Source organism: Dysidea avara, chromosome 1, assembly GCF_963678975.1.
Source record: "Dysidea avara chromosome 1, odDysAvar1.4, whole genome shotgun sequence".
In the NCBI taxonomy this organism is placed as follows: domain Eukaryota; kingdom Metazoa; phylum Porifera; class Demospongiae; order Dictyoceratida; family Dysideidae; genus Dysidea; species Dysidea avara.
In genome coordinates, this window is record NC_089272.1 from 24586622 (window position 1) to 24607756 (window position 21135).

Genomic DNA, 21135 nt, shown 5'->3' on the forward strand with positions numbered 1-21135 from the left:
CTTCTTCTAGCTGAACTCTCTACAGGGCAACTTGTTTCTAGCTGAACTCTCTACAGGGTGATTTGTTTGTAGCTGAACTCTCTATAAGGTAACTTCTTCTAGATGATCTTTCTACAGGGTGATTTGTTTGTAGCTGAATTCTCTACAGGGCAATTTGTTTGCAGCTGAACTCTCTACATGGTAGTTTCTTTGTAGCTGAACTCTCTACAAGGTGACTTGTTTCTAGATGATCTCTCTACAGGGTGACTTGTTTCTAGCTGAACTCTCTACAGGTGATTTGTTTGTAACTGAACTCCCTGCAAGGTGACTTCTTCTAGCTGATCTCTCTACAGGGAGATTTGTTTGTAGCTTAACTCTCTACAGGTGATTTGTTTGCAGCTGAACTCTCTACATTATGGTTTCTTTGTAGCTGAACTCTCTACAAGGTAACTTCTTCTAGCTGATCTCTCTACAGGACAATTTGTTTGTAGCTGAACTCTCACATGATTGTTTCTTTGAAGCTGAACTCTCTACAAGGTGATTTCTTCTAGCTGATCTTTCTACAGGGTGATTTGTTTGTAGCAGAACTCTCTACAAGGAAACTTCTTCTAGCTAATCTCTCTACAGGGAGATTTGTTTGTAGCTGAACTCTCTACACGTGATTTGTTTGCGGCTGAATTCTCTACATGATGGTTTCTTTGTAGCTGAACTCTCTACAAGGTAACTTCTTCTAGCTGATCTCTTTACAGGGTGAATTGTTTGTAGCTGAACGATCTACAAGGTAACTTCTTCTAACTGATCTCTCTACAGGGTGATTTGTTTGTAGCTGAACTCTCTACAAGGAAACCTCTTTTAACTGAGCTCTGTACAGGGTGAATTGTTTGTAGCTGAACTATCTACAAGGTAACTTCTTCTAGCTGATCTCTCTACAGGATGATTTGTTTGTAGCTGAACTATCTACAAGGTAACTTCTTCTAGCTGATCTCTCTACAGGGTGATTTGTTTGTAGCTGAATTCTGTATAGGTGATTTGTTTGCAGCTGAGCTCTTTACAGAATGGTTTCTTTGTAGCTGAACTCTCTACAAGGTAACTTCTTCTAGCTGATGTATCTACAGGGTCACTAGTTTGTAGCTGAATTCTCTACATGGTGGTTTCTTTGTAACTGAACTATCTACAAGGTGACATCTTCTAGCTGATCTTTCAACAGGGTGATTTGTTTGTAACTGAACTCTCTACAAGAAAACTTCTTCTAACTGATGTCTAAACAGGGTGAATTGTTTGTAGCTGAACTCTCTACAGGGTGATTTGTTTGTAGCTGATCTCTATACAGGTTACTTATTTCTAACTGATCTCTTGAATTCTGTTCAGGGTGACTGCTCTATTAGGATGACTGCTCTATTAGAGTATCTCGATCTCGCACTTGCTACACCAAGTTGGATTTCGTGTTATAACTCCGTGGCTTTAAGTCTGATTCTTCTACACCATTGAAGAGCCTTTCTAAGATGATTACTCCACCTGTACAGTGAATTTCAAAGCATTACCCCAAGCGGTTTATCTGGTAGGCGTGGCAAGTGTTCGTTTTTATTAGCTAATCTCGGTTGCGTAATTGTTACACACTGTTGGTTTTGTTGTTGTATCTTCCTGGTTTTTAGCTCGATTTCTTTCAAACCACAAAAGGTTTGAGGTTCAATAGTTAACCTATTCACCCACCGATTTTCAGCTTCTTCCCATACGCGGTTTACCCTGTAGGCGTGACAACATATTGGTGTTATTTTTCGTGCATAATCGCTCATAACTCTTTGCCTGTTTATGGTATTCCAGCCAAAGTTGGTACCGAGATGCGCCTTTATACCCCCCCCCGTCTGTGTGCCAAATTTCAAGGCAATCGGATAACGCGTTCGCGTTTTATAGCAGTTTTTGTAAGTGTGCGAAAAGAGGAAGAAAAATAAGAAGAAAAAAACGAAGAAACTAAGCCAATTTCTGAAGTCGCATATCTCAGGAATGCCTGAAGCGATTTCGCTCAAATTTGGAATGTGGAGTACTGAAGTTGGAGGGAATGTACACAGCAAAATTCGTCTTGTTTCATCAAGGCAGCACAGAGCTACAGAGGTGCGAAAATTGCGTTTTCTTTCTTCCTGTCAATATACTCACGGGGTTGCGCGCCGGCTTCTTGGGCCGCACGACACACTACCGTGTGTCTTGATACTTGTAAAGTACACATAAATGTCTACAGCAATTCAACAATATCAATGTGGTTTGTGGATTTCTTTGTTCTAAGTGATGCCTTACCCTTATACCAACAGTATATAATGGGGAGGGAGAGTGTCAAACTGCACTGTAGGCTGTGAAAAATGAATCTATAAAGTAACCTGCATACCTTCATCTCCTCTCGTAAATTAACACATTACTATATATCCACACAAAAACAGCCAAGCTGTGAAAAAATGGTGCGGCCTTAAAAAGCCTGAGTGAAAAAAAGTTGTGAAATCAAAGGTGGCGGCCAAGAAATGGCTGCAATGATGTTAATGCTAATAGATTTTAACAATGCACACAGCCATTATTAAATTTTTTTAGCATTAACATCATTGCAGCCATTCCTTGGCCGCCACCTTTAATTTCACAACTTTTTTCACCCAGGATTTTTAAGGCCACCCCATTTTTTCACAGCTTGGCTGTTTTTGTGTGGATTTCATTTCTTTTTGAGCTCCCAAAACCAGCCTATGGCTGACTTAGAGGTTTTTTTTTACTCACATTTCTTCTTTTCTATGTAGATACAATGATGATTATTGAAGACAGCTTATAAATGTATTTCATTGCATGATTTAATTCAATATTTGATAATATCATTGTAATACTCTAATAGAGTGCACATTTTTGAGGACTTTTAATAGAACATACATAGAATATTCTAGAACAATCTAGTACTTCTATTGGTAGATCTATGAAATTACAAATGTTTGATTATAAGCAGATTTCAACTAGAAATTTCATTTATAAAGCAGAAATTAAGTGAGGTGATCAGTCAAGGTAGCAGTGGTTCATTGGTTAAGGGTGCAAGTGTTAGGTATGGAGGTCCCTGGTTTGAACTCTGGTAAGTGTTTTTTTTTCTTGACATTTTTGCACACCATTTTAACCCCGTGGTGATGGCTCTATTAGAGTATCTCGATCCTGCGATTTTACACTTGCCTAGTTTTTGCTTTATAACTTTGTCGCTGTAACTCTATTGCTATTGAAACTATCAAAAGGCACTGCTACGATGATCAGCCTATCTACACACCAATTTTCAAGTCATTTCTATGTTTGGTTTACCCTGTAGCCGTGACAGAAGTTTGATCTTTTTTTACGTGAATAAATGTTCATAACTCCCTGAATATTAGTCAGATTCACAACAAACTTGGTACATGAATCCACCGTTACACACTCTTCATTTGTGCCAAAGATCGAGGCAATCAAGTTACACATTTGCATTTTATAGCAATTTTTGCAAAATGTGTGAAAAGAAATCAAAGCCCCTATACAGCATAAGAAAAAAACAAAGAAATTAAAATGAAATTTTGAATGCCCCTATCTCGCAAATGGATGTTGTAAATTTAATAAAATTTGCTGTTTGGCGTACCCTACTTGGGGGACAGCTATAATGCAAAAATGGTGTGCTTTGGAGAAGGGACCATGGAGTTATGCATGCATGAAAAAGCTGTTTTCTTTCTTCCTGTAAATATACTCACGGTGTGGTCGCTGGCTTTCTTGGCTGCACGACACACTATCGTGTGTCTTGATATATTGTTTTGGCTGGTAGTCCACATGGAATCCAACTCCATCTAGATGTGCATCATGCATCACTTTCGCTAGCAGAACTGTCAAGGCAGTATAATGAAACCTCGAATTAAGGATGTCACGTGAGATGATATTCGTGGCTTTCTAAGTTAGCTGCCAGTGTCTTTCTCTTTGTACTGAGTTCTTATTTGCAATATGCCATAGTTTTCTTTCTTTCATTCAGTAGCCTCAGTCTCTTCACGTGTAGTCGTGTACGCATACACTCACACAGTGCTCCCACTAAGCTTATAATTAGTCACCAATCAACACAAATCACTGTATGATGCACTGAGTTATTTGTATGATGTCATAGGACTTTACAGGCTCATTTTTCACACTGTATGTGCAGTTCGACCCTCTACCTCCACCATTTTATACTCTTGCTGACACACATGCAGTTAGCTACATGTTACTTTGAAAAAATGCACATATAGTATAACTTCCATTCCTGTTTGTATGTGACCATCATGACAATTATATGTATTTAGTTACTTGGTTGCATTGCAAAAACATCTTAAAAGAGGGAAATTGTGGAATTCAAAGTAAAAATACTGTGTCTTGCATCATGAAATTGTTAATTTATTAATTTTATTTTACACGTGTCTATGCAAGCACAGTTCTTATAGGCTTTGGCCTATTTTGACATTAAACGTTGGCAATGGGACCATGTAAAATGTGGCCAGCATATACAAATAATTATGTAGCTGTAAAGTATACAATTTTGCAACCATGACTGCTCTATTAGATTATTTTGCAATACCAAAAATTCAAGCAAAATTTATTTTGCAGCTGCCTTGCAATTGGTTATCTCAATAGTAGCTTTGCCAGTGAAGCAATGAAATAGTGGTGTTTAAAAGATGCAACAAACCTGTCCATTATAAGGATGCATGCAAGAAACTAGCCAAAATTAACTGTGTGGCTTGAACTACCAGTCTGAGTGCTAGAAAAGATTAAGATACTCCAACAGAGTATCACATTAAATTACTTGTGTAAAATAAGTTTCATTCACTGTAATTCATATTTTAAAGTATTTTACATTAATATGTATATCATGAATTTTTTTGCATGAAACTAAAGTATGAGGTTATTTAAACAGGTATCAGTATGCTGTTCAAAGGCTTGGGCAGGCCTATATAGCAACCAGTGTAAGTATATACAGTAAATCAGTTTGAGATTTAAGAGCTATGTATGGTACAACTACTAGAGAACCATCAATATAAAATAATTGTCGTGCTATTTACTGTGAATTTAGTGCAGAAATTGGTAGAAGTACATAGTTATACCTAGTAGGTGATTTTATGAGTGTGTGGACTAGTCAACTAATACAATCAAATTGGTGTACTGGACTGTATAGTTGGTATCATTTAATCATATTTCTGGTAATTGCTAGTTATCACATGACGTGAATAATCAGTTGTGGTTGTCATGCATTGCAAACATAAACTAGTAAGACATCAGTATAATCAAATTACTAAAAACTATTCAGATCTGCACACATTACACTAAAATAAAAGGAGACTATTAAAGGAGTATTTACAAAAAATTCAAAAATTGTGGCTATGGGTGTGCATCTCAAGGTTAAAACAACAAGTCTGGTAATGCAATGTAGTTATGCAACTTGAGCATACGTTGAAGAAAGATCTTTCTCCAGACGAAAGGTATTTTCGGTAGTAGGTATATCCTCTAGAACAGCATAGTTGAGCTAAAGTGGTATACACATTCACATATTACTTGTGGCACTAGGAAATACACAAATACAAGACAAAATACACTTATTAAAACTTTTATGACATATTTGTATTGTCAGGGGAGGACAAGGAGTTATCAAAGGGAGGGGCACACCCAGGTAGGCAGTTGGGGGGAAAATCTCTAGCTTAGTTTTACACTTATTTAGCGAGATAGCTACTTGAATGTCATTATTGCTTTATATCATCAGTGCCAATGTGCATGCACTTGGATACCTGGACATGCAGTGGAGGTGCACGGTGGGAAAGAGATATTTGCCCCAAATGCACCATCCTGCATCCATGCACCATTGATTGTGTAGTAGACAGTCCATAAATATTGAGCACAAATCTCACAGGAAAATCTGTTAGTAGAAGCTATATCAGTGGTGGATCCATTTCAATAAGGAGGGGGTTTTACTTTGAGGAATGGTAATACCAACTGTAACTACAGCCTATATAGTCTAGCTAACTAATTGGCTAGCCAAAGCTAGCTATGAAATGTGATATATAGCGAAATCATTCCTCAACATTGTTTCACAGCTATATTTAACCATTTGAGGCATTCGCAAAAATTATTTAAGCCCAAATAAGGAAATTACAAGTACACACTGCACTACTGACACTAACTCTTGCCCCACAGACGATGTCTATTTATCTTTTAGTAGTAGAAATAAAAGATGTCTCCTATAGCTAGACGAAGAAGTCTTAAATTTTACACTAAACTGCCAAGTTCACAATGTGATTTCCTGTCCAATGCAATTGGTACACACAATAGAAAAGTATTATTCACTAATTGTATACACACATGTAAGCTTGTGGCTCATGGCTCATTTAAATCAATGGTAGTCTAAAGAGGCATGGGAATTGCTAATTTTGATCATTACTTTTCAGAGCTATGTATGTACTTGAATTTACTCAAGATTGACATACTCAAACAGAGCAGTCAATTTCACAACTCTAATAGAGGAGTCAGCTTAGTTAACCTTATTACAACTTGCATTGATAATTTCAGTCAAATTGCTTTCAAACTCAATCTGAAAGGTCCAATTTTTTTGAAGAGATTTCCTCATACTCCCTAAAGAACTAATACTTTGCATTTCAGAGGGCTATGTAGTGAGTGACTGCTAGTAGTGTGTCCCTTCCTAGTTCTTCTGCGCAATCACAGCTGGACCAGATACAAAATAGCTCTTGACTTAGCTAATTGACATTTGCTTGTCAGACAATTTATAACACCCACCAAATAAACACTAAAACTTGCACAGTCTATACACACTAACGTAGTCACAAAGCAAAAAGCATGTAAACAAGTTGTTTGTGATGATTTAATGTACTGCAAAATTAATGTGTTCAACATCTGCTGTGATTAATTTAATTTTGAGACTGTGTGTTTCTTCTTTGGGTAAATATGGTACTTTGATACCTTCTTGCAGAATATTTCATAACACATAAAGGAAAAGAAAAGGCACATGTATGCTTCATAGAGAATTTGAATCTGAACTACACATATGCATGCATACTGACAGTATTTCACTTTTTAAGCCTAAGCCATTGATTCTTACAGCTCCATCATACTTACTCCTTGATTAGCAGGTTTTGTATCATCAACATCTTCATCTTTAATTACATCATATTCAGCAACCAGTTGTTGTGGAGGACTCTTAGTGGTTTTCTTTTGTAGATCAACAACAGCATCTTTAATTACATCATATTCAGCAACCAGTTGCTGTGGAGGACTCTCAGTGGCTTTCTTTTGTAGATCAACAATAGCATACTCCATTGGTGGTGCTGTTGGCTTGGGCTGTTTAACAGCATCATCATTTGTTATTTTAGTAGATAAAGCATATTCTTCTCCACTAGGTGCAGCTTGATGGGGAACAGTAGCAGTCTTGTAATGTAATTTCTGGATATCAGCATATTGTTCATTAACAAGTGGCTCAGACTGAAGATCATAATTTTTGGTTGCTGTAGTAGTGCCTTCTGCTGTATTGCCCTCAGAAATACTGTAATATACAGAAAAAATAGTTTGTTTATACAGTATTGTCTAAAAGGCGCAATGATCAACTTACATACACAGTCTGTACACAAGTATAGTATAGTGTACAGTGTATTTACTATACTATTACCTCTGAAAAGTTGTCTTCTTATAATCAACTGTATCTACAGAGGAACACATTTACGTTATACTGTAACATAGATTACAATGAATACATAGCTTCTTGGGGGAAGTAATTAAAAATTCTGACTATCAGATATACACATGCACTCAGTACATGCAGTGTAAATCTAATTAACTAGTTGAAAACTACACTTTTATGTATGCAAATACATGATGCTAAACAGTAGTGTCCTGATTATCAAAGTGTCTGGTATTCCAGGTCAATCATAAGGAATATTTTGGAACCATTACCAAGTGTCCAGGTGTCCTCATTTTCAAGCATCCTGATTAAACACAATTTACGACAAGGAAGCCTTGGGTATAATTAGTATTGAGTCCCCCAGTTAATAGAACTGGAACCACAATTGTTAATACTCAACACCATTGCACGTGCAAATGGCGATCACACGATCTTTACTCATGGCAGAAGGAGTACTATTTGGAATTGCTCATACTGAATTCAGTCATAAGATTGAAGCTGCCACACACATGCCAAGAACCACCCGCCCTCTTGACTAATCACTGATATCCACCCTCACTCAACCAATGCAATCATGCATGCTAGCACAGTTTGTATAAATACGCTATTTCATATTTTGGGCACCCAGGAGGCACAATCAGGCTGCTTTATATGACTAAGTACTCACTATAGCAATAGAAATACAGCAGATAAATTCCTCACTAGGGCAAATGTAAGTGCATTTAGCACGTAGCAATGTCCTGGGCTGCCCCATTTATCCCCAAACCATGCATAGCTCGAATGCATGCCATAAAGCAGTAGCCAGCTGACGTAGGATGTTAACAGGTTTTATTACTATATGACACTTTATTAGCATGGACTTTAGGATATCATGCATATCACATCAAACATGTTTACAAGCATTTGTACTTGTTATTCTTTGTGAAGACCTCTTAAGATTCATGTAGTACAAAGAGTGTGTTCTTATGGCAGGTATCTTGTTTGACTTGATTTTAATTATGCATGTATGTGTGTTTTTTTGGCTAGCACAACCTAATAAAATTGTGCAGCAATAATTATTTTTGTGGGTGCCATAGGAACTTCAGGATGAGAAGCTAATATTCTGCTTTGTTCAGCTGTTCTTCACTGCTCTTTCACCACTCTCATGCTGTGACTATAAAGGTATATGCAACCCATTGCAGTAAGTAAGTTACACTGTGACTAATGGAAACTAAGCAAATTCATAGTAGTACCCTCGGAATGCTACAGCCTCGGTCCTTCAGGGTTACCAATCACTTAGTTCACTTGGTCTTAGTGTCCGACTATTATTTATCATTTCATCATGGGGTCAATGTCAACAGAATACACTGACAATCACAATTACCTTTTTTCTTATGATAACAAAACCAATACATGATGATGATGATGACAACTCCTGTAACAACTAGAGCCACTAATATTCCAATAAAAGCTCCAATTATTCCTCCATTGCCACCATCACTGCTGCTACTGTCATTGTCATTGTTACCACCGCTACCTGTACACGAATGTACATTGCAATAAAATCAGTAACACAATGTTATAAAATGTAGCTATTACATACAGTTTTGACAAAAAGGAGTTAGACCATCATTGTATAGTGCACTAGCTGCATTTTGGTAGACACTAGTTTTAATTTGTTGAACAAAATATATATTAAAGAACTTTTTGTAAGCACAGTCAATGAAAAGTGCAAATTACAGTATTTCAATTAAGTACAGTTGAGGTGTGATCTGTAATGTATAGATCATGATGCCCAAATGTACTTGATGAAATTTCAAAGCTTAATAAAGTACAGTTATAACAGTAATTAAAATGTAAGGAATTAACAGTTTGTTGTCACAATCTCCAAGACATTTGGGCATCACCAACATATTTGACAATAGTAGCAGCAAGAGTTCAATGACATTAACTACATTTGCTGTGGAAATTCCCTTGGGTAAGGCACTTCCTAATCTGCTAGGACATCAACGAGACATGCACCCTCAAAGGTCACCTTATTTTGTCATCTTAATCTCCTTACGTACAGTAGTCTTAATTCTTTTTCTTTTTGCACACTTTAGAAAAAATCAGATTACTTGCACATGCTATAGTTGATTTGCTTCAAATTTGAAGGGCCATAATGTCTGCATATTCACAGTAGTACAATTTTTGTACAGGAAAAAGGGAGTTCTGTGCAATTTTGAAAATTGTAAAAATGATTTGTTGTCATGCCTATGGGGTAATCCATACTTGAAAATTGATCTGTACATGAAGTAACTGTTGGAGTGCAAACCTTACAGTATATGGTTTAAAAACACTGAAAGCATAGCTAAGGAGATATAAAGCAAAAACCAACAAGTGAGATTGAGATGCTCTAATAGAGCAGTCACTGAGAAATAAAAATGTGTAAAAAAAATGCAGGAAAAAATTTCTCCAGGGTTCAACCTCCACAACTATATTTCCAAACTCTTTACCACTCTACCACTGCTGTCAGTTGCTCATGTCACTTGATTTCTACCTTATAAATGAAAGTACACTAGAGTAACATTTTATAATCTCGTGGTATCAGTGGAAATTCTAGAAAATTATATGTGCATTGTATTAGAAGTGCTCAGAAAAACAAAAGCGCTCTATTGGAGTACTAAAATATTGAAACAACACACATACACATGCAGTAGTGTGTCATGCAGCCAAGTACAGCTGGTGTGGGTGCACATAAAAGACAAATCAGTATTGTACAGCTTATTTTACGGAACCAAGAAAATCCCATTTACATCAGCGGCATACCGAGGGGGATTTCCAAGGGTTCAGGAAACCCCTTTGGATTTTACACACTACTTGAAACATTAAGAAATTGAAACTTCAGGTTTCCAGAATCTGGAATCTATCATGGCACAGGACACATTGTAAACTTTTATCTAATAGTTTCTCACACGATAGCAACACTTACAGCTTAAGATTTTGGTGAAAAGATTGAGATACTCTAATAAAGCAGTCACACAATATAAACTACTCTAATATAACAGTCACTTAGCTGTAGTGGAAACTCCTTTTCAAAATTCCCGTGTATGCCCCTATTCATGCATCCATAGCTTGACAGTGCCTGAACAGCAATTAACCATTTTTGCTGTGGAAACTTCTTCATCTATTTCAAATACGAGTCGAATCTGTCCATCCATCACTGAGATAAGCGCCTTCAAAGTTTGTCTTATTTTTTTCATATTTTTCTTCTCAATCTTTTTCTAATTCTTCTTCTTTTTCAGTCAAGTAACCATGTACAGAGTACAAATAAGTCACCCAGTAGAGCATTCAGCTTTGTAAAATCACCCTGTAGATCTCGCTGTAGATAATTTAGCTATACATAACACCCTGTACAGGGTTCGGTTATGTAACAAGTCACCCCAATAACTACACGATAATTATTTTATTTAGTTTCACATTAAATTTTACAATTAATACCATGCCTGTTTCACTGCCCATACAAAAGTGTCAATAGTAGCAGTGAAATTTATCCTGTATTTCACTGGTAGCAGTGAAAAAGTTGTAATTGCAATTTCATTGGCTAGAATTTATGTTAACAATATAGCGCCAATTAGTGTTGACACTTGTTTAGTACATAGTGACAAATTGCGTACATAGCAACACTAATGCACAGCATGCATATATGCAGTGAGTGTGGTATTAACTGGGAATAGCATGGGTATAGCAGTGAAATTTGGGATAAATACCACTCTTGCTGCATTGAAAATGGAAATTTCAATGCAACACACATGGTATTTATCCCAAATTTCACTACTACCCATGCTATTACTAGTATTAATACCATACCTGTTTCACTGCCCATACAAAAGTCTCAATAGTAGCAGTGAAATTTATCCCGTATTTCACTGGTAGCAGTGAAAAAGTTGTAATTGCAATTTCATTGGCTAGAATTTATGTTAACAATTAGTGTTGACACGTGTTTAGTACATAGTGACAAATTGCGTACATAGCAACGCTAATGCACAGCATGCGTATATGCATCGAGTATGGTATTAACTGGGAATAGCATGGGTAGCAGTGAAATTTGGGATAAATACCACTCTTGTTTTATTGGAAATGGTAAATTTCACTTGGCTCCGCCTCGTGAAATTTATCCCCATTTCCAATACAACACTCGTGGTATTTATCCCAATTTCACTGCTACCCATGCTATTACTAGTACAAATACATAGGTTCACACAAATGGCAGTCATCAACGATTCCTGTAGTAAAGAAAAATGAAGTCTCAAAGCCAAGTATAGGCTGGCTTGCAATTAGAAAAGAAGTGATTTCCTTACCAAATAGGCAAAGCTGTGAAAAAAGGGTGAGGTCCTCCAAAAAGCCAGAAATTGGCTTTTTGGTGGCCGAAAGAAATAGCTCCATGCAATGATGCTAATGCCAATTATTTACTGTCATCATTATAAATAATTGGTATTAGCATCATTACAGCCATTTCTTGGCTGCCACCTTTTTTTGGAGGGCTGCACCCCTTTTCACAGCTTGGCTGTTTTTGGTAAGGTAGCAACTGCAACAATGCATTAACTTGAAAAGTAGTAAATTATGCCATCATAATCATATCATTGAACATACAATGAAGTATACATATAGTGACCATGTTTGGTTAATGATTATTTACTTTAGTGCCTGATAGAGAACTTGAATGACACCTTATGGCTTACTTTTAACTTTTGACTGCACACATTACAAAATGATGTATAACCAAGAACCTGAAGTCACACTATTGTATATATGCACAGAAATTGAATGGTGGAGTACAGTGGCATAGCTACACCCGGGCATACCCGGGCATCACTTCACTTTTCCCAGGCATCAGAAAATGGTTGGGTCACGCAGCCACTCAAAATATCGCGTTTAGCACATAAATCCTCTCCCACCCCCGTTACCATTAATTCTACGCCATTTGCCAACAGCTTCTACCTCAGGTTCTGCCTGTCATCGACACTTGCACCCTCTCTAAAAAAGGGGTGCGCCGCGATATGAAACAAATTAGCGATGCGCGTTCAGTTAAAATCAGAAAATGGCGTCATGTGTTCTTCACGTGATGAGTGAGTGTTTACAGTGGCTGTTAGTTGGATATTGTCTGATTATTGTTTGATGGTGCGAGGTCCATGATAATGCTCTAAACAGAGTCCTCTAATAGCGCCCGAATTTATTTAGATGCAACGTGACACAAGGGAAACAGTGTGGAGCGAGGTGTGGAGTCAGTGTTGTACGGTTTAGGAGTGGAGTGTGATATGTGATGTGAGCTATTATTAAAACACAATTGTATTAGTCGCAGAGGTGGGAGATCACCAGGATTATTGCCAGTTTTGCTGCCATTTTTTTGTAGACCTGAGTTCACTGAAGCAGAGCCAGTCAGTGGATGAATTGTCATGTTTAGTGAGTCACATCTTCAATGGAGGACTGGAGGAGGACTTATCACACAAGATCTCTTAAGTGTCACAGTGTTGTGGCGCTGCACGTGATTACTGCTACATATGCATCCCACAATCGATTAGGTAGCAATCATGCAGTAGCGATTAGCTAGATAGGCGGTATAAATGCTTATGTTCATGCACCATACAGATGGAGTTAGCAGCTATATAGAATAGCTAGCCATGCTTTGCACTAAAAACAAGTTTTTATGAGTGTACGTATGGACATCCCACAGGTTGCTCACTTAGGTTAGTGGTTTGCCCGGGCATCACAATTGGTCTAGATATGCCCCTGGTAGAGTGCAACTTGAGCATGAAACTCTACAGCACAGTTGTACGGTAAATAAATGTCAAGGTTTATGTTCTAACAACAACTAAAATCAGTAAATTAATTGTTTTGTTTATAAGTAGATGCTAAGATGCTGCAGTATCTTGCACTAGTAAAGTTCAAACTTCATGGTAAATTCCTTGTAGGTGTGTTTTGTTTTAATAGCAATCATACTGAGCTATTCGCTTGCAGAATCCCACAAATGACCAAGCATTTTATGGGATGGCATCATTATAAGGGATTGCTTGATCTGCACTTTGCTAGCTTAAACTTACTTGAGAAATGAGTCTGCACCCATTCCAACTGTTGTACTGCTAATTCTCAAATGTTGTATACTTATAAACTGATAATGAACTCCCTAACCCACTTCATGCAGATTTATAACCTGCCGTGGTATAATTTCAAGACATAATAACTTGTATAACTTCAAACAAATTGATATATACTAGTTAGTAACAGCTATGTACATTGTGGATATTGAGCTTCAATCATAATCACGACACATGACAGTGTGTTGTGTGGCCAAGAAGGCTGGCCCTCCACACCATGTATTTACAGGAAGAAGCAAAATACAATTACCTTTTTCTTAGTTTAGAGGGCTTGGGGTCTTAGATTATTTTTCACACACTGTGCAAAAACCATTATAAAATACAAATGTGTAGTTCAGTTTTCGAGCTTTGGTACACTTTAAGAGTGCATTGCAGCACAATCATGTTGGCGCAAATCTGATTAATAGTCATACAGCTTGTTGTCATGCCTACAGGGTAAACTGCATAAGGAAATAACTTTAAAAGATGATAAGCGTATAAGTTAACCATCATAGCTCAAACCTCCTGTGGTTTAAAAGAAATTGCATTGACAACTATAGAGTTACAAGGCAAAAACCAAACAACTGTAAATCACTGGGCTAAAATATTCTAATAGAACAGTCACTGTGGGGTAAAAGGTGCATGAAAAACTTACCAGTGTTTGAACCAGGGACCTCCATACTGAAGACCCAAATTCTTAACCGCTGAACTGTTGCTATCATGGCTGATCCCCTCACTTAATTTCTACTTTATAAATGAAAATTCTAGCTAAAATCTACTCAATAGTGAAAGTACATAATTTCATAGATTTACCAATGGAAAATCTAGAAAATTCTGTGTGTTCTATTAGAAATCCTTGAAAAATGTGCACTCTATTAGAGCATTACAAAGTAATCAAATAAACTCTGCAATACAATACCATTGTAACTTCTCTAGTATTCCATCAAATCAAAGCTGATATTATAGCTCTTTTGTAACAGTTCACGGTGGGGTAGTATACTACTATTAAGACCTATTCACCCCAATCATCATCATCATAATCATCACAATAAGTGCTATGCTAATAAAACTTGTGACAGCAGGCTAGAAATTGTATTCTAGTATAAAAGCTGCAGGATTTGCTTTATTAAAAATTGAGCAACTGCAACTTATCACATTTTGCATGAAAATTGAGATACTCTAATAGAAAAGTCACTGTGAAATCCTAATAGACTAATAGTACAATCATGCGTACCAAACTTGAATTTGCCTTGCTATAAAACACTATTGCAAATAAATACAGGCACTATAATACAACTTTGTATAGCCATGAACAAGCAAGCACAAAATTATAGGGCAATTATCAGTATTAACATATCAGATCAGTAAATATTTTTCTGTGTTGGTAGAGCACTAGTTTGCCCTATATCATTGTCATTGCATCTGTAGACAAGAAGCACAATGATTTGTGCAAAAACAAACCTCAAAGCCAGTTTGAGATTGACTTTGGGGTATATTTAAAGTACAAAAAGAAGTGAAATCCATGCAAGCTATATAAAAAGGGTGTGGTCTTCTAAAAAGCCTGGGTGAAAAAAAGTTTTTAAAAGGTGGCGGCCATGAAATGGCTGCAATGATGTTGATAACAATAAATTTTAATAATGGCTTTGCTATTAAAATTTATTGTCATCAACATCATTGCATGGCCGCCATCTTGATTTCACAACTTTTAAAAGGCCACATGTTTTTATACAGCTTGAATTTTTTTGCATGGACACTTTTCTCCTGTAATGTATAGTAGGAAACTTTGATTGTATGGCAAAAACAGCTTTGGCAAATTGCTGTGTTTTGTCATGTGTCACTACTTTGCATATAGAAAAGACAGCTGGATTATGCTTTGGCAGAAAAAACCTTGGCAAACTAAAGGGCAGTTTTCCAAATTTGTCAATGTTTTCTACTATACAGCAATGGCAGAGGAAGTAGTTGATGTGAGGTGGGCTGACCAGAGTATAGATTCTCTGGCAGCAGGGGGACAGCTGTAGCCATTTTAGCTTTTACAATGTCTCATAGTTCACCAAAGTTAATTTCTAGGTACAATTTGAAGCATTTCAAGTCGAAAATATTTAATAAAACTCTTTTGGCAATGTTGACTATAGGGTAAACATACAGCATTTATAACCAGTACAAAATAGCCTTTAGACACCTGGAAACACTTGGTGCAGTGGTAATACACCAGCTCTCAAGTAGGTGGTCAGTGGTTTGATTCCTGCTGTAGGTAAAATTTTATTTCATTTTTAGACTACTTTTAGAAACACAGCTATGAAATGTTTTGACTGCTCTATTAGGGTATTTGAGTGCTCTATTAGAGTATATCGATTTTTTTTCAGTTTTCAGCCCCACTCCAAGAAGGATAATTTTTGGTGAGATATCATTCTGAGGGGGTGTTATCCCCCATCCACAGGCCTAGAGGGGCTAACCCCCTAAGTCCTGCCTATACAGTATATAAATTATAGAGATTTAATGTTTTAAAACTAGGTCAGTTTGCTTTGGTTTGTATTATCAAATGCATATGTAATTTCATGTATTATGTACTTGATCACTTAATTAATTAAAGGTTTTCATTGCCAAGGAAGTGTAACTTGAACGAATCACTTAAAATCATCAACAATGTTCAGAACTAATTTCTTTCCTGATATACAGTAAGTTTATGGTGTTTTTTATAAACATTCTTTGACAAAGCCTTGAATCAGTTTGATCTTCATTATGTACATGGACAGGGGACATGCCACCTTTTGATTTGAAGAGGTACACTACTTCTGATAGCCTACAAAGCCCTCACTATTGCTTTTCAGTTGTTACAACACTTGTACAGCCTATTAGGAAGGCTATTCAATGCAAAAATGATGTGCTGTAAAGAATACACAGATATATTATGCTGAGTACAAATTGTGATTTCTTTTGTCCTGTCAATGTATCCACAAAGTGGCTTACTGGCTCTCCTGTTCAAACAACACACAGTATTCTTGATGACAATAGAAAAGTACTAAAACTATATACATATTGCACAATTCCTATGTAATCTTACCGACTGTCTGTGTAGCCATCGATTGTGTGCTCAGCATACTAGTGGATATCCCTGTTGTACTGCTATACATCACTATTGTACTGCTAGATGTCACAATTACACTAGAAGACATCACTGGTTCAGATTCTGAAGCTACATAGGGATGTATAAACAGCAACAGGATACATGAATGTAATGTTTGAGTTTTGTACACTTCATGAAATTTTAGGTTGGACGTAGAGAAATTCCCAAATCCCAGCTGTTGTGGCTTCTTTGGCACATGCCTAGATTGCATACAGGTATTTCCTGAGAATCAAGCCACTGCTGTCTGGGATTTTTCTCTGTATCTAATGATATTTTGATGTCAAGACTAGGACTCTCTGAATTAACATATGCTTTAGCTTCTCACAGGTCCCTAGTGGGATAGTACTTATAATTGGCATAGAAACATTTAGGTCGTACTTATTTACGTAATGATTATTACTGTACTTGTACATTAGCATTTACCCCTAAGGGTTTTGCTAATAAATAAATATATACAACGTACACTAAATTTACACAAGTACATAGAAAAATTTGGAATTTTCAACTAGAGTAGGGACCATAGCACATCAATAAAAAGTACTGAAACAAGCTGGAGTAGTGCACAATATTAAATCACAGCAAAACAATAAGAAGTGCTATATCCCTACTGTGCTCAAGATACCATTATGGTAGGAATATAACACTTCTTATTGTTTTACTGTGATTTAAAAGTACTGAAACAAGCTGGAGTATAGTAGTGCATGATATTACAGTAAAACAATAAGAAGTGTTATATCCCTACTGTGCTCAAGATACCATAATGGAAATGCATAGTAGGAATATAACACTTCTTATTGTTTTACTGTGATTTAATATCATGCACACTCCAGCTTGTTTCTGAATCAGTACTTTTTATTGATGTGCTATGGTCCCTATTCTAGTTGAAAATTCCAAATTTTTCTTTGTACTTGTTTGTTAATTTTTTTTGTAAATAATTATTATGACTAGTGAACCCACGCATACTGCATCTAAAATAGCACCGTGCGCCCCAGCTATATCAATTATCATCTGAAAAGTGAAGTATTCATTATGCTTCATTGTCAGCTATGTTCAACCTGTTACACAGCATTACGAATCAAGAAATGTTCGAAAAGCACCTCTGCATATACCAAAAGAAAGAAATGGTGTTGCGTGCCCCAGTTATATCAATTATCATCTGAAAGTGAAATATCCATTACGCTTCGTTGTCGGCTATGCATGTTCAACTTGTTACACAGCAGTGCAAATCAAGAACTGTTCGAAAAGCACCTCTGCAATCAAAATAGCCACTATGAAAAATACGGATGATTTCCGTTACAAAGGGAAGCCATCACGTGCTACCGCCGAATCAACACTTTTCGTTGTCAGCAAAGATGAATAGGACACAAAGGAGGACACTGGTAAGTCCATGAAGAATGCATTGTACGTACTGTGGTATGCCAAAAGGCACCTCTCACACCTCTCAGACCTGGAATACTTCCAAAAAGTTACTATGAAATTCATAAAAAATATTTAGTGGAATGTACCACTGCCTGACTGACTGACTGACTGACTAATGCCTTCAGACAAGTGTAACTTGATAACGACTAAGGATACAGGCTTGATTTTTTCACTGCTTGAATCATTTCAGCCTGACAGGTGCCTTTTGGCATATTGCAGTACATAAAATGGACTTGTCTGTGTCCTCCTTTGTGTCCCATTTATCTTTGCTGATAGGTGAGGTGTTGATTTGTACTATAACTGTGTGATTACTTCCCTATATTTGATGGAAATCATCCGAGTTTTCTTTAGTAACTGGATTGATTGCAGAGGTCCTTCTCTTAGTGTTCTTTCATTTGTAACATAGCTGAAAATGAATATCTGCACAAAAACAGCCAAGCTGTGAAAAAAGGGTGCGGCCTTAAAGAGCCAGGGTGACTGTGCATTATTAAAATTTATTAGCATTAACATCATCACCTTTGATTTCACAACTTTTAAAACTTTTACGTTTAGCCGTTTTTGTGTGGATTTCACTTCTTTTTGTACTTTATAAGGCCCCAAAACCAGCCTATGGCTGACTTTTGGGATTGATTTCACTCACATTTGTTATTTTTCTATACAGACACAATGATGATTATTGAAGACAGACTATAAAATTTAATTTTAATGTATTATATTGCATGCTTTACTTCAATATTTGGTAATATTATTGCAATACTCTAATAGAGTGCACATTTTTGACAACTTCTAATAGAACATACATAGAATGTTCTAGAACAATCTAGTACTTCTATTGGTAGATCTATGAAATTACGAAAGTTTATTTATAAACTAGAAATTTCATTTATTAAGCAAAAATAAAGTGAGGTGATCAGCCAAGATAGCAGTGGTTCAGTGGTTAAGCATCACTTCGAGATATGCATTTGTACAGGCTATACTGAAGTAGGAAGATCTCCTCTCTTTATATATTATGAACTCTTGCTAGTGGCCATGGGTTTGACTCCATGTAAACTTACAGACAGCATCAAACATAAGATTCATGTAGACTGTAATACTATTGATAAATGAATACAAGCAGAGTCTTACAATTAGAGCAAATTTGCTAGTTTGTGTGTAAAATCACTGATATGAGCAGTTGTTCTTATAAATAAGACTTGTTCGTGTTTCATGTATACAGCTTACCTAGACATATCAGTACTGTCCATTTGGTGCATATAGGCACATATGTCAGAGAATAATAGTAGAGCTTTGAGCATCTTATTTAAAGATCACTTTCACCATACCATGCAGCAGTTTGGATGTGTGACTACTGGTTAAGACCAATCCATTGTAGATACACTTTTCTATACACTTCGTAGAACGAAATTAATTTTGTGTCTAAACATGGCTTATAGCTGTCGTAGCAATTAAACCTATCACTTTACAATTATATCGGAGTACTGATGGCTACAATAGCAGTGCTAATATAAATGTAATGAGCTAGTCATATTGGGAGTGGGTAGCCATGTTAGTAGTGTGCATACTAAGATTCTATGATATAAACTATTGGCATATAGCTTATAATGTATGTGGACAGTATAGATCCTTGCTAATCCAAACTCCTGTAATCTGAACACTTGCTAATCCCAACAGTTGAAATGACTGTTCTATTAGGGTATTTTGAGAACAAGTGTTTGTTCTATTGTTCTATTAGAGTATTTGAATAGGGTTCTGTATATAGTCAATAATCTGAACAATTTCACTACTTTTATCAACTTGAGAACAGTGCTGTTCAGATTATTGAGGATCCACTGTTTAATAGATTGCTATAATATCCATTTTATTGTATTATTAGCTTACAATGTGTGACTGTTGTGTGTACATACAATGAAATTAAGTGATAGATAACTCCCAATCTTTCTATGATAGTTCTGTTCTGTGTTGGCTGTTCCATCTGTTGCCCTATAATTTTGATAGCATACTTTAACATTGTTACGAAGTTGTACTGAGCTTTCAGTGTCTTTGTATTGGTACTGGTGACATGAACTTTATAATATGACCATGTATTTTGTGTATGTACACTATGCACATGGCTTTCCCCTTGTTATCTGTACAATGGTCCTTCTATAATTTAAATTCATTAAATAATGGAAAGTTAAAACTGATTGATTTATATACAGAATTCCATTCAAATACTCTAATAGAACATACAGTGAACAAAATACTCTAATAGAACAGTCACTACTGTTTGAATAACAAAACATTTGGGTATCGATGGCCGAACATTAAAGGGACCACTGCACTGGGGCATGTGTGACCTATTAGAGTATTTCGTCATTTAGTGAACATTCTATTAGAAAAAGTGTATGTTTTATTAGAGTAGTTGAACGTAACTCTATATAAACAAATGGTCTTCATTTATTTGAACAAATTCACTTAACTGGATGCTTTTAATGTTGAACTGAAACAGATGTTCGGATAATGGAAGTCCTACAATACTTATAATACATCACAATTAGACAAAGCAAATATAAGTTGTTTTATATATTAACAAATTTACTTGGTTATGTGTGACCCGGTCCTAGTAATAATAATAATAATAATAATAAATGTTAATAATGCACACAGTCATTTTAACTTTTATTAGCATTAACACTATTGCAGCTATTTTTGGCATCCACTTTTGACTTCACAATCTTACAAAAACCACCCATGAAGCTAAGCATGTGTGAAAATTACATCTTCTTTCCTGTTAGTATATCATAGGTGTGGCACACCAGCTTTCTTGGCCCCATGCGATACACTTCTTCTACAGGGTATATATAGAC

At 36.3% G+C, this 21135-nt stretch overlaps 1 protein-coding gene across 1 annotated transcript in view; it reads right to left on the reverse strand.

The window, feature by feature from the left end:
* Positions 1 to 5246: 5246 nt before the first annotated feature.
* LOC136237791 (uncharacterized) overlaps positions 5247 to 21135 on the reverse strand; it is a 28205-nt gene continuing 12316 nt past the window's right edge. The window contains exons 4-8 of the mRNA XM_066028026.1: positions 16808 to 16939; positions 9018 to 9170; positions 7643 to 7676; positions 7096 to 7519; positions 5247 to 5494 (exon numbers count right to left, since the gene is read on the reverse strand). Coding sequence (XP_065884098.1) covers positions 5402 to 5494; positions 7096 to 7519; positions 7643 to 7676; positions 9018 to 9170; positions 16808 to 16939 — 836 coding nt within the window. The 3' untranslated portion in view covers positions 5247 to 5401. The remainder of the gene's footprint in view (positions 5495 to 7095; positions 7520 to 7642; positions 7677 to 9017; positions 9171 to 16807; positions 16940 to 21135) is intronic.